This window comes from Schistocerca nitens, chromosome 4 (assembly GCF_023898315.1).
Source record: "Schistocerca nitens isolate TAMUIC-IGC-003100 chromosome 4, iqSchNite1.1, whole genome shotgun sequence".
NCBI lineage: Eukaryota > Metazoa > Arthropoda > Insecta > Orthoptera > Acrididae > Schistocerca > Schistocerca nitens.
Window position 1 is genome coordinate 900,812,671 of NC_064617.1, and position 14,246 is coordinate 900,826,916.

At 39.0% G+C, this 14,246-nt stretch overlaps 2 protein-coding genes across 2 annotated transcripts in view; one reads left to right on the forward strand and one right to left on the reverse strand.

Annotated features, from left to right (window-relative positions):
• The window catches only part of LOC126253450 (nucleoporin Nup37), a 73,542-nt gene extending 70,248 nt beyond the window's left edge, over positions 1 to 3,294 (forward strand). The window contains exon 6 of the mRNA XM_049954796.1: positions 3,000 to 3,294. Within this exon, the coding sequence (XP_049810753.1) occupies positions 3,000 to 3,092 (93 nt within the window). The 3' untranslated portion in view covers positions 3,093 to 3,294. The remainder of the gene's footprint in view (positions 1 to 2,999) is intronic.
• LOC126253451 (probable 39S ribosomal protein L23, mitochondrial) lies at positions 3,284 to 11,120 on the reverse strand. The gene is made up of 4 exons (XM_049954797.1): positions 10,967 to 11,120; positions 10,677 to 10,882; positions 3,706 to 3,779; positions 3,284 to 3,626 (listed from the first exon to the last, which is right to left on the reverse strand). The coding sequence occupies exons 1-4, from the start codon at positions 10,978 to 10,980 to the stop codon at positions 3,471 to 3,473; spliced, it is 450 nt and encodes a 149-aa protein (XP_049810754.1). The 5' UTR covers positions 10,981 to 11,120; the 3' UTR covers positions 3,284 to 3,470.
• Positions 11,121 to 14,246: the final 3,126 nt, after the last annotated feature.

The window sequence follows — 14,246 nt, forward strand, 5'->3', positions numbered from 1 at the left end:
GTGAAATGTAAGTCGGCAGCAGTAGAATCATTCTGCAGTCAGCTTCAAATGCCAGTTGTCTATAAAATTTCTCAATAGTGTTCCTCAAAAAGAACATCACCCTTCCCCCAGGGCTCCTATTTGATTTTCTGAAGCATGTATGTAATTCTAGCATGTTGTTTGAACATTCTAATAACAAATCTAGCACCTCGTCTCTGAATTGCTTTGATGTCTTCCTTTAATCCTACCTGGTGCTGATCCCAAACACTCTACCAGTACTCAAGAACAAGTCACCCTTGTGTCCCAAATGTGGTCTCCTTGTAGATGAACCACACTTTCCCAAAATTCTCCCAATGACCTGAAGTGGACCATTCTCCTTCCCTACCACAAATCTCATATGATCGTTCCATTTCATATTGCTTTGCAACATTAAGCCCAGATATTTAAACAATGTGATTGTGTCAAGGACTCTACTAATGCTGTATCCGCACATTATAGGTTTGGTTTTCCTACTCACCCACATTAATTTATATTTTTCTGCATTTAGAGCTAGCTGCCATGCATCACACAAACTAGAAATTTTGTTTAGTCCTCTAGTGTTCTCCTGCAGTCACTCAACTTCGACACCCTCCCGTACACAACATCATCATCAAGAAAAAACCGCAGACTACTGCCCAGCCTGTCTGCCAGATCATTTATGTATATAGACAATAACGGCAATCCCATCACACTTCCCTGGGGCACTTTTGATGATACCCTTGTCTCCGATGAACACTCGCTATCGAGGACAACATACTTGATTCTATTGAGACACACACACATATCTAGGAACCTAATCCATTTGCTTGTTAACAGTCAACATTGTGACACTGTCTCAAATGCTTTCTGGAACCTAAAAATATGGAATCTGCATGTTGCCCTTCACCCAAAGTTTGCAGTATATTATGTGAGAAAAGGGCAAGTTGTGTTTTTCAAAAGTGATGCTCTCTAAAATCATGTTGATTCGTGAACATAAGCTTCTCGGACCCGAGAAAATTCATTATATTTGGACTCAGTAATATATTCTAGAATTCTGCAGCAAACTGGTGTTAAGGATACTGATCTGTAATTTTGCAGCAGATCCGCGCTTTTGACTTTCTTATATACAGGAGTCACCTGCACTTTTTTTCCCGTCACTTGGGAAGTACAGTACTCTTTGTAAAATCAAATTTATCTGGACCTACTGACTTATTTGTTTTCAACTCTTTCAGTTGTTTCTGTATGCTAGGCTTATTACTATGCAGTCCATAAGGGGCTCCTTGCGATGGTCAAGTGATGGTATGTTTGTATGATTCCCCTGCGTTAACAATTTCTGAGACAAGATTTAAAACTTCATCTTTGTTTATCTTCTAATGCCACACCAGACTGGGTGGAAGCCTTAGATCTACTTAGTGATTTTACATAGGAGCAGAATTTTCTTGGGTTTTCGGACAGATTTTCTACTAAGGTATGACAGTGGTAGTTCTATGCTTTGAACATTGATCTTTTCACAGACGCACAAATCTCTACTAACCTTTGCCTGTTGTCATTTTGCAACAGCCTTTAGTTCCTCAGTATTTTCCAATTTATCTTGTTAAACTATGGTGAGTATTTTTCATTCTCAAATTCACTTACTAGGCACATACTTGTCTACAGAATGACTTACAATCTGTTTGATGTTTGCCCATAATTCCATTCTGGCACTAAATGATGGCAGTCCATTGTCAAAACGAGATACTAGCAACTTCTTATCTGCTCTTTCTAGCAGAAACACTCTCCTAGCCTTCTTTATTAATTTTATCAGCTTTCAAAACTATAGTTTCTATGATGATATCAGATCCACTAATCCCCCATCTCTAAACTGATGCTACAAATTGCCAGCATCGTTCTCGATATTACCATCTGAAGATAGTTGTTCTGATATTCATGTGACAAACTTTCACCACAGAGGGCACTGTCATAAGTGCACAGATGTTCAGCAAGAACTGGGTACACCACACCATGCGCTAATGAGGTCTTAAAATAGGGTCACTCAGTGTACACCTGAAGGTGGCCAGAGAACTGCAGCAAAATATTGTGGCTGCAGGTTGCAGACATCTGTCAGTTAGCCCCAAAAGTTTATGGAATGGATAGTCTCTTGACAATTATTTGTAAGATGAATGTCAACAAAAGTAAAATAAGGGTAGTTGAATAAAAAAGCAGATAACACCGAGGCAGTGACACATTTAAAGTAGTAGATGTGTTTTGTTATTTGGGTAGTGAAATATCTGACTGTTGCCAAAGTAGGTGGAACAAAAATGCAGAGTGGTAGTACCAAGAAAATTGTTAACAATAAATACAAGGGAGTCTTTCTGAATGTGTTTGTCTGGAGTGTACCCATGTATGGACATGAAATGTGGTCAACAAACAGCTCAGACAAGAAAAGAATAGAAATTTCTGAAATTTGTTGCTGAAGCTTTGATGGATACATTGAATTATTACTAAAGAGGTACTGATACAAATTTTTGTCACATATTGACTAAAAGTACAGATTAGTTTATAGGATACATTATAAGGTATCACACAATTGTCAGTTTGGTAATGGAGGGGAGTATGGGGGGGGGGGGGTAACAAGTGTAGAAAGAGACCAAAGATTGCAATAGTTATGCAGAGATGAAGTGGCTTGCATAGGATAGACTAATGCTGAGAGAACTACATCAAACCATTCACCACTCAGCTGATCTGTGCTCTGTGTGGACAGGTAACAGCGCAGAAAACTTGAGTACCTTTCAATCTGCCTCTCTTTTTTTTTTTTTTTTTTTTTTTTTTTTTTTTTTTTTTTTTTTTTTTTTTTTTTTCAGAAAAGAATGATAAACGTGGAAGCTTTGGTCAAAATTCTTGGTTAACGTTATCCTTAATGTGGAGTGTGGTATTCTCTTCATTTTGTTTTTTCTCCAATTTAATTATTGCAGGTGATGTTCTCCATTGATGATTTTATTATACCATTACTAATGTTATTTCAGTCCTCATCTTGGATTTCCTGGCATTTTCGACTACCCTACATCTGTGCTGCCAGTGATCGTAAGCTGTGTTTCTGGAAAGTCTCCACAAAATGAAATTTCCAGAAATGTTTTAAACATGTCTATGGAACCAGAGACTTATTTTGAAATCACTTTAAGAAGACATCTCTGAAAACACAATGAAAAAGGATGTTAAGTGTTTTTTTTATTTACATTGTCGTACTAGTGAATTTGTGATTGGAGTTAAATGTGATGTGCTTGTTGTAGTGTAAAATAAAAGAGTCAAATTTCATGATAACATGTATTTAAGATGCTAAGAAAACATTCAAGATAACAGTTCAACAGATGGAATCGCAATGTATATTGAGTATATATACTTGTAGCTTGGATCACTATTCTCTTCACAACGATGTTACATCCATCTTCTGACATCCACAGTGACAACAAGAATGCACTACAAAACATACAATATCTTTAAAAAGAAAACCACCCTGGTGCACCCGGACGATCCTTTGAACGCTCTATGTATTTTTTATATCCTTCTTTTGCCTCTTCCAGGGATTTCTTGTCTTTTTCTTCACGATCCATTTTGGGAAAAATATCTGGAAACTTAAAGGCATGTTCTCTCGGCTGCAAAGAAAAATAAATATGCATTGCTGAATTTGTCTGATATGAATCCAAAATACCATAAGTGTTCAGGTTTACTTACCAAAGTCACATAAGCAACTTTGTAGTCATCATCTTTGGTAATGTATCCCTTCAGCTTATCCTGGTGGGTTTTACCTGAAAAAGAATACCCTAATCAACTTTTTGTATCTGGAACATGAGTATGTTTCACCGGGAACTGAAATCAGTCATGGTTTGAAATTAGTCGTGGTTTACACTCCATTGACACTGACTAGTCAAATGGTGCTCCAGCTTTGTGGAACAATTATAATGGAAAGAAACAGAATATCAATAAAAATGATTGAAGAAAACAATCTAAACCTAAATCACATCAGTGAGAATGAGCATTTGACACTTGCTCCTTCAGAGTATGAGTTCAAAGTATTTAGCATTGTGCCATTTCACTTGTTATCAATTATATAAAGTGGGCTTCCACTCAGTAGTGTCCATTTCAGAATTATTACACACAAAGAACACACACATATAATATGGCGGCAAAAAGATGATGGTGTAGAATCGGCCAGGGCATAATCCTATTATTGGACGTAGGTTGGCAATGCATCAGCTTTACATAGCCGAAGGGATTGTTCTAAGTAGTAGTAATAAAAAAAGGAAACAATGCCAAAAATGGAAGTTCCAGTACTGTTTCAAGGTTGCAGCTATAATGGAGCCCCAGAGCTCAGCAGTTGCTGCAAACTGCCGCCTGCTTTTACTCATCAGAAATAACATACACTCCTGGAAATGGAAAAAAGAACACATTGACACCGGTGTGTCAGACCCACCATACTTGCTCCGGACACTGCGAGAGGACTGTACAAGCAATGATCACACGCACGGCACAGCGGACACACCAGGAACCGTGGTGTTGGCCGTCGAATGGCGCTAGCTGCGCAGCATTTGTGCACCGCCGCCATCAGTGTCAGCCAGTTTGCCGTGGCATACGGAGCTCCATCGCAGTCTTTAACACTGCCGCGACAGCGTGGACGTGAACCGTATGTGCAGTTGACGGACTTTGAGTGAGGGCGTATAGTGGGCATGCGGGAGGCCGGGTGGACGTACTGCCGAATTGCTCAACACGTGGGGCGTGAGGTCTCCACAGTACATCGATGTTGTCGCCAGTGGTCGGCGGAAGGTGCACGTGCCCGTCGACCTGGGACCGGACCGCAGCAACGCACGGATGCACGCTAAGACTGTAGGATCCTACGCAGTGCCGTAGGGGACCGCACCGCCACTTCCCAGCAAATTAGGGACACTGTTGCTCCTGGGGTATCGGCGAGGACCATTCGCAACCGTCTCCATGAAGCTGGGCTACGGTCCCGCACACCGTTAGGCCGTCTTCCGCTCACGCCCCAACATCGTGCAGCCCGCCTCCAGTGGTGTCGCGACAGGTGTGAATGGAGGGACAAATGGAGACGTGTCGTCTTCAGCGATGAGAGTCGCTTCTGCCTTGGTGCCAATGATGGTCGTATGCGTGTTTGGCGCCGTGCAGGTGAGCGCCACAATCAGGACTGCATACGACCGAGGCACACAGGGCCAACACCCGGCATCATGGTGTGGGGAGCGATCTCCTACACTGGCCGTACACCACTGGTGATCGTCGAGGGGACACTGAATAGTGCACGGTACATCCAAACCGTCATCGAACCCATCGTTCTACCATTCCTAGACCGGCAAGGGAACTTGCTGTTCCAACAGGACAATGCACGTCCGCATGTATCCCGTGCCACCCAACGTGCTCTAGAAGGTGTAAGTCAACTACCCTGGCCAGCAAGATCTCCGGATCTGTCCCCCATTGAGCATGTTTGGGACTGGATGAAGCGTCGTCTCACGCGGTCTGCACGTCCAGCACGAACGCTGGTCCAACTGAGGCGCCACGTGGAAATGGCATGGCAAGCCATTCCACAGGACTACATCCAGCATCTCTACGATCGTCTCCATGGGAGAATAGCAGCCTGCATTGCTGCGAAAGGTGGATATACACTGTACTAGTGCCGACATTGTGCATGCTCCGTTGCCTGTGTCTAAGTGCCTGTGGTTCTGTCAGTGTGATCATGTGATGTATCTGACCCCAGGAATGTGTCAATAAAGTTTCCCCTTCCTGGGACAATGAATTCACGGTGTTCTTATTTCAATTTCCAGGAGTGTATGTGGGTAGAACAGTGGGAGTTACCTACTTTAAAAACTGTGCCAGAAACCTTACCTGAAATAAACTTTCTGGATGTTTCAAACTATTCTGATAATTAACTGCTGAGGTCTACAAGATATAAATCTTTACCTAGATTTTTCTGTTAGTACCAGCAGTCCAGTATTCTGTGCAAGTGAACAAGTTTCTGGTTTCTGGAAGCTGACTCACACTACTGTTGCAAATAAACATTGAAACACCTGTGGACTATTAATATTTCATATTTTTACATTAGGTCACACAGTGCAACTCCAGTTTGACAGAACAGAGCCCCCCACCAATGAACTATGTATTTTTAAGCTTCTTATCTTCCTGATGCCATTGACACACGGGTGAAAAAAAACATATCTTGTGGATAACAGGTCATTAACCCGAGATTACTAAACCCTCATAAAATTTATGATTGCACTTGGTACCAATTTGCAGTTCTCGCCAACCTGGTATCGTCAGTATAGGGTGTAAAATGGGACATTTTCGGGGTGTATACAGAGACAAAAACACCCACAGACCTTTTCCAGATTTCCAGTTAAAAATAAACTTTTTCCCAGCTGAAATACACTTTTTCTGTGTTAAGTGACAGTATACATTCTCTCGGAGCTGTAAAACATCAATTCTTTGATTGGTAAACATTTCAATACTTGCAATGCGCTTTTGTCAGCCAATCACAGTTCATGTCAATCAGCTAATGACAGCCGATATTAAGAGCATTTGACACATGCTGTCGTCAGCCAATAGCAACATCAGTGTTAGTAGGAAATAGGGAAGTTCTTGGTTTAAATTAATATACATATAGTATAGTTACATGAAAAGCTAAGCTTTCACATTGGTCTCTTTTTGCGTGTGTTGTTCTTTAAGATATATCAAATGGCTACTGGTCTTCTGGGCCCAAAATTTTTCTATGTGACTGATTCTCAAAGTGCTAAATTTTGGATGAGAATCAAATGCTCTGTGATTTAATAATTTCATCACACATTCTCACATGTAACATAATTCATCTTGTGTAAAAGGAAATTTACTATGAAAGTAACACTTCATACAACCACTCACAGTATTTTCCCGTGACCTGTTAATACAGGTTCGTTTGAGCAGTTATCAGAGACCACCACGAAACAGGCATTGCTGTGCTTGCAGCTATGATAACGTATTTCTGCTCATTATGAGTTTTGCCACATTTCTGTTTGGAATTTCGTGCGTACTGGTGCATCACGTGACCATCTGCACCACCGTGGCATCTTGTTAGGAGGGGACATATGAAGTTATTGTACTTAGGACAACTGTTTATAATATTCTATCCACACAAGTAATGCAGTCCTTGGCATAATATTTACTTCAAAAGTAGACTCTACAACTCAAAGTACACTAATAATATTTTGCAGTGTTGTGACTTTAATGTAGATTTTTTTTATTCGAACTCTGCAATACTGTTATGTGGCATTTCCAAATAGGTTTACATCCACACAGCACTGCAAAAAGCTAGTAAGCAGAAATACAGATTTCTTGTTCGCATACGCCAAGAAACTGTAGAAGTGGCAGTTTTTATTCAACTCCAGGACTAAATATATAGCCTTGTGGGGAGTTACAAGGATAAAACACAGTGTGCTGCCAGTCTATAATTTACAGAAGAATGGTGTCCTGTAAATTTAAGGTGTAAACAACAGAATTTAAGAAATAACATCAAGCCTAAAGGAGGTACCAGACAAGTGTTGAAAAATGTCTTGTGATCAAAAAACATTGTGTTTAATGGAAAGCAGATTTGTAAAAAAATATATTTCAAACATAACATTTTATTCAATACTACTGACCAAATTGGCCTGCTTGGTCATCTTCAAGTGAACATTTATGTATATTCGTGCATACAAAGCATTAAGAGATCTTACATTATGACATAAAAGAAACAGGACATCAGAGAATATCCAAGTGCATCAGAATATCGTGAACCATACTGAAATGCACAATTCAGCTTAAATTGTACATTCATATGTCCAGATCCACACTGAAGTAGGTTCCTACTTGGTATTAAGCTTTTCTATGTGATTACTGGGATGCCAATTTTCTTGGAGTACCAGTACTGTAGTATCTAATGTTTGGTTCTTTATTATGGCATAATGCCCCGCGTGCCAGAAGATGAGCATTTGCATTTGAAATTCAACAATTAGTTGAACCTAGCCAAAAATGTGGAACGAAACACTTTCTTTCGAACTGACTGCCTCAGAGGAAAAGATCAATAAAAGCCAAATTCCTTTAATGAGCCAACAAAAATTACATTTATTGTTATGTAAGACAATTAATGCTTGTTTGCCAATTATGTCAAAATAAAATAAAATAAGAAAACTGAAGCTACCAATATATTTTAGTCTTCTGTAATTAGCCACAGAAATCTGTTCTGCTTTCATTTGACGTGAGAGCTGTAAACAAAGAGAAAACAGCACAAAATGTCAACACAGGTAATTTGGAAACTAGTACTCCCCCTCTCCCTACAACAACTAAGACTGCTCTGCGTGTGTGCAAATCTGGCAGCTTGGGCGCAGCAGAAAAATTTCTCTGGCTAGCATCTGGCTACTTGTTGCTACTGCTTTATACAACTAACATACACGCTTCAAGTAGCCAGAAGCGGGAGAAAGTGCCGCTCATATGTTGACTTCAGCTCTGCTCATGCACGAGTCCACTGGCAACTGCTCAAACGAACAAGTAAACAACTGTGATATCAAGCTCATTGAAAGTAGTTTGTAGTTGTGAAGTATTGCATAGTCATCGTCTTATGGTCTTGAGATGTTTTGCTGCCAGCAGACGCTTCTCTGTACACTGTTTTGATGTAAATGGCACACTTTCTTCGTGTTTCAATTGTTATTTTATTGCTATTCACTCATCTATTTTATTGCTGTATTATTCTACACTTTAAAGTAAAATTCTTTGTTAGTATATCAGTCCTTACCAGTCAAAATTACAAATACTTAACTGAACACCAAAATAATGAAAAATTTTAAGAATTGTAAAAGTTCCCGGGTTTCTCCTAGTTTCCTCACAGATGAAAAAATTTATTGATTTTTCCCCAGACTTCCTGGGGCATACACACCCCGATTTTGTACTAATTTTGTATGGGACGTACCATTGGAGATCTTATAATTGCAATTAACTAGTACATAAACTGTAAAATATGAAGTGGTTAAATTTACGATAATTAAGTAGCAATGTCATATCCCCCACTTTTAGTGTTCAGGGTTAAGAGGCTGCAACAGTCTGAGGAACTTTTCCAAACAGACAAGTGTAGCCACATATAGCATCATGCCAAACCAGATAGCATGAAAAATAAAGTGCATGGGTTGTACCTGTCATCTCAAAATTAGAGTGAGCTTTTTTTCCTAGGACCAAATGAACATTTTGTTGTCCTACACAAACTTTTCTTGCCATAAGTGTCCTTTATACATTGGCAGGATCTGTCCAAGAAAATTTTTCCACAAAAGCAATTTATTTGACATAGTCTACCCACCATTTTTTCTCCCTTGTAAACTTTCACCCGTGTCAGCTTTCGTCATTAATTGCAATATACACTGTATACAAATCTTGCCCTTTCACACTCCAAGCAGCCACTACTGACTGTCATGTATATTAATCATAGGGGTGGTGCCACTAGTTGGCGGCTTGTTTTGTTTGAATTTTAAACCAGCCCTGTGCATTGCACACTGAATTTGTGCTACTTCATTTCTTTCCACACACTTTCATCATCTAATTTTATTCTGTATTCATATTATATTTAATCATCATTCATACTACAGTGGTGACTAAGTTCTCCAGCACAGGTCCTATATACTGGCTGGTTGATGAGGTCGAAGGAGAAATAATAGTACAAGTTAACTTATTGTCAGCAGTTTCACCATTCCATGCTGCAGTTGGTAATTGTTTGTGTGGCAAATGGTGGGAAATGGACATGATAAATGAGTTGGACGAACAGACAAGATAGTGGAAGCAATGTGAAAATAGTGTTCAATACAAGCCATAATGATGTGATGTGTACAAAATACGTGGTGGCATAATGGAATGCGTTGTGCAGCTTATTATATAAAACAGACTTTTCTGCAAAATTTAAACGGTACTCTTAGGTTGGTGTGTAACAACCCTCAGAAATCAGAATATTTCGAAAAAATACAAACTTTTCTAAATGATCATCGGACTACGCTACAGAACAATCCACTACCACAGCCAGTTTTCATCCAGTCACAACCAAGTTATAATATGGAAATGTGAAACAATACCCTAAGAAATCCTATCATATTACAAGAAATATGCAACACAAAATATGCATATGAAAACTAGTGACCATGGTAGCCAGATCAATATACAACAATTTTGCACCACCCAAAAGTGTCAGTTCGTACCTTTGGCCCAAATAAATCACTAGATTCAGCTATTCTAACTTCCTAAATGTATACTATCACCCGATCGAATACTACCAACGGAAACAAATTTCCAACAACACCACTTAGTGGTTAAACCACCATCATAAGTGCACTTCATTCAAAAAATAAACCAAAGGAAAAAATCCTGTCTCGTATAAACACACTGTGAATTTTTACTTCAATTTTAACTAGAACTAAACTTTGTAAATCGCACAACACTGATAAATATGCTGAGAACTAAAGATATTTACTAAACACAAACCGCTTGCTAACAGGTAATACAAGAAAAGTGTTACTACTCCCCGATTTCATAACGTGGTACTAGTGGATAGTCTGAAAGAACGAAACGGTAAATCTGACACAGAGAGGGACAGGAACTTTTAAAACTGTTGGGAATCACTCCACAAACATGTTCATGTTCACTGAAACTTGTTTTACCCATTGCGATTCGCGTCCTCACATTGACAACAGGTACGTTGTATATTTTTTCCAAATAGTTCTTGATATCGATTCTCGTCATCTCGGTGGATACAATGAATTCTACAACGTTGGGAGGTTGAGGAACTGAATGCCTAACAAGTTTCAGCCAGAAATTTGGCAGAAGTATCCTCAGCTGAGGGTTACCGCGCTGGTACAGTGGATACCTGAAAAACAAATCAACGCTTGTCGTGAAGCTACAGAATTATTAAATGAGAGTGGGTTTTACGGCGAAAAAGAAACAAACCAACCATCTGGTTGACATTTCTTCTGTGTTCTACTCCCACCACAACAAATTCACCCACTAATGCCTTTCAACTTAACATTGTAAACAACTCGTTCAATATTTCAAAGATCATTAGCAACAGCTATAATTTATCGAGGAGGTTAGATTCTCCAACAGCTTTGAAATACATTAATTTATGGTGCAAGATAATACATTTGGCGCCAATAAGAGACCTCACTGGCGCCTATCAGAGAAATACGCCACGATGAGCCACGGACGCTGTATTAAGATCGATTCTTGCTGGTCGTCGGGGGAGCCGAATGGAAGGCAACGTCACCTTCAATGTTCAGACTTGTCAGAATGTCAACACAACGTCATTTCCATTAGCACAGTATCGAATGGTCAAAGTGAGGTACTGCCTGTCGGCTTTCGCCTTGGGATCTTCGACCAACGTTTGTGTAGCGATTTTTCTGACGTTTCGGCTGCACTAAATTCTGGTATTGTCAAAGATTCACCCACATTTCGTGGTGGCAATTCATGGGATTACAAGAGAGTTTATTAGTAGCCAAAGCAAAATCCATGGCAGATGTTGTTGACAAAAGAAAAACTGCGACAGTTTCAAGGACGAAATAACACAGCTCAAAAAAAGTATGTCTAGTTTACAAGACGGATATCAAGACACACAAAGAAGAAAAGTTCACTGAACATAGCAACATCGTGGCATGCAAGTTCGACTTTGTCGGAGAATTGGATGGAATTAAAGTTCAAAAGACGCAAGCAAATACAATACAGGGTATAGGAAACTGTGAAGGAAAAGTAAATGTAGTGCACGAAGATTACTTTCAAGCTTGTATTATGGATTGTGATAGTGTTGTTAACAGTTAGAGTGTACTACATGGAAAACTAAACGACTTTGTGAATGACCATTGAAAATATCAGCAGCAGTTAAGTAAAAGATGATATGTGAAAGCGCTCTCAAAAAATTCGCCTCTGATAAACCGTTCACCTGAGGCATTATGGACATATGTTACCAAAAAAATACAAAATAAATAGTGCCGAACAAGACATTGCACACAACAAAGATTGGAAGAAAATCGGAGAGCTCTGAACAGCAAGTACATGGAAAACTCAACTGTATGCGCACAGCCAAGGACGAAGTTCAGAATTTTAATTGCTTAATAAATCCAGGAGCGAAATTCAGAGTTGCTAGGTCAGTGAGTCAGGAAAAAATTTCCGCACTGAGCAAAAAGGACTTTTCCTGCTTCCTGGCGGTAACAAACGACGTCGCGAGGAATGAAAAAAGAAAAATACCTCTTAATCTCGTTAAAAAGGAAATTGTATGAGTTGCAAGGAACAAACGTTACTGTTTTTTCGTTACCATATCGTCATGACTTGGGAGAGTGGTCCTCTGTCGACAAAGAAATTGAAAGTGCAAATACAGGGACATAAAATATTTGCAGGCAGTTTGAAAATGTAATATTTGTGAACATTAACAATTCGGGGAAAAGATTCCACACAACACATGGTTGGAAAAAACGTTATAGTAACATGATTTTGAGAAGTAGTAAATAAAATCTCAAATGTGCAGTGTGATGATATAAGAGTCACACCTGTAATGGACAAGACGTGCTTGTTTTCATCTAAATAAACTTGAAAAAGACGATATAGTAACAAGAATTTTAGATGTAGTAAATAAAATCTCAAATGTGCAGTTTGATGATATAGGAGTTACATCTCTCATGGACAAGAAGTGCAGGTCACCTGGAGATTCAAATATGAAATCTGCTGTCAGCGCAGCTACACCCCTCCAAGACAAATATGAGATTTTGTTAACGCAAGTAAACACCCCAAATGCAAATGGCTCACAGAGAAGCACAGTATTAGTGGAAGAGCAAACACCAGAAATAAGTGAAACAGCAGTAGCAGCAACAACAAGAATAGCAGTAACAGAGCCAGCAACAACTGGAGCAGCAGTGCGGCTTAAGAAGCAGCTAAAGGCAAAATACATCTGTGTCACTCAATGATAATTTTTTATGGTTTCAAGCCAGGAAGAAAATAAAAATGTGAAAAATCAATCTGCTAACTCACAGATAAGTTACAGTAACATCTTTTTTAAACATTTAGCCTTTTGAAAGTAAAGCTCATCTAGCGTTTTGAAAGTAAAGCTGAAATACTGGAGGAATCAGTGCCACAAGATAAGTATTCTTTTCTATGTTTATCTGCATAGTGGCTTATACCAGGACAAATAGGATACTGTGTATCAGAAGACTGTAAACATGGAAACAGTTTTCGCAGATCTCAGGTTCGTGATGGTATTTTTATATATGTTTCGAATGAAATTGAGTTTGGAACACTAGATATTAGTCGGGCATGAGTAGAGAAACACTTTGAAATTCCTGCAATCATATGTGATATAATGAAGTTTATTTTACTATGTAACTACCATTCCCATGACTCAGATGAAAAAAGTTTCTTAGATAATTAAGATGGTGTACTCTGCCGCATAACGAAGTGGAACCAATATGTAAGTATAATTTGGGGAGACTTTAATTCAAGCTTTGATGTAACATCTAACAAACCTGGTGCCAAAAAGTTACTGAATATGCTAAGGATGCACGACTTCCATCATGTTAATTTAGAACTGACAAGACTAAAAGCGAGCTTAAATAATGCTTGTACCATCTGTACTTGTGATGCGTACTCCATCAGTGTAAAGGAATTTGATTTCTAAGACTGTTCCATGATAACAGACATTTTGCAAAACGGGATGGGAACAAGGCTGTACAAAAGTTATCAAACTCTAATACCGATTTCACTTCCCAAACAGTTTATGAAACAGTCCACAGCTACTTAGGTACGTTAAAAGCTCATCTTGTTCCAAATAAATATTATAAAATAAGAAAGGTATTATATAAACAGTAAAGTTTAAGATATATGGAAATAATGGGATTAATTTTCTGGAGTTTCGGACAAGTGCGGTAAGCTGAGCTATGCCTATAAATGGGTAAAGAATGTTTTCATATTAGTTCCACCTAAACGAAATAGTCTTTCTCTTGAAGATTTATGCTTACCAACTAATAATACTACGTCCGATCGTCACATCCACCTACAAAATCTTGACCATGCCCATAGTGTTATAATCGGATCTCAGTTGGAACTCCAAAGTACACAGGTGGGCTTCTTTGATTTTTATATACTACAGTACTACTTGTGATAATGACTCATACAACTTCACTGGTAAAATAATGCTATATTCTTCTTTTGCACATAAAAAAACGGACTTAGCTCTTTGCTTAATGCAACGG

Bases quoted from the DNA above. Each gene is read 5' to 3' on its own strand.
- LOC126253451 (XM_049954797.1), bottom strand. The intron at 3,780-10,676 runs GTAAAACAAGTT...ATTCTTTTTCAG, and splicing joins GAGGACGCGAATCGCAATGG to GTAAAACCCACCAGGATAAG. The intron at 3,627-3,705 runs GTAAGTAAACCT...TTTTCTTTGCAG, and splicing joins AAGTTGCTTATGTGACTTTG to CCGAGAGAACATGCCTTTAA.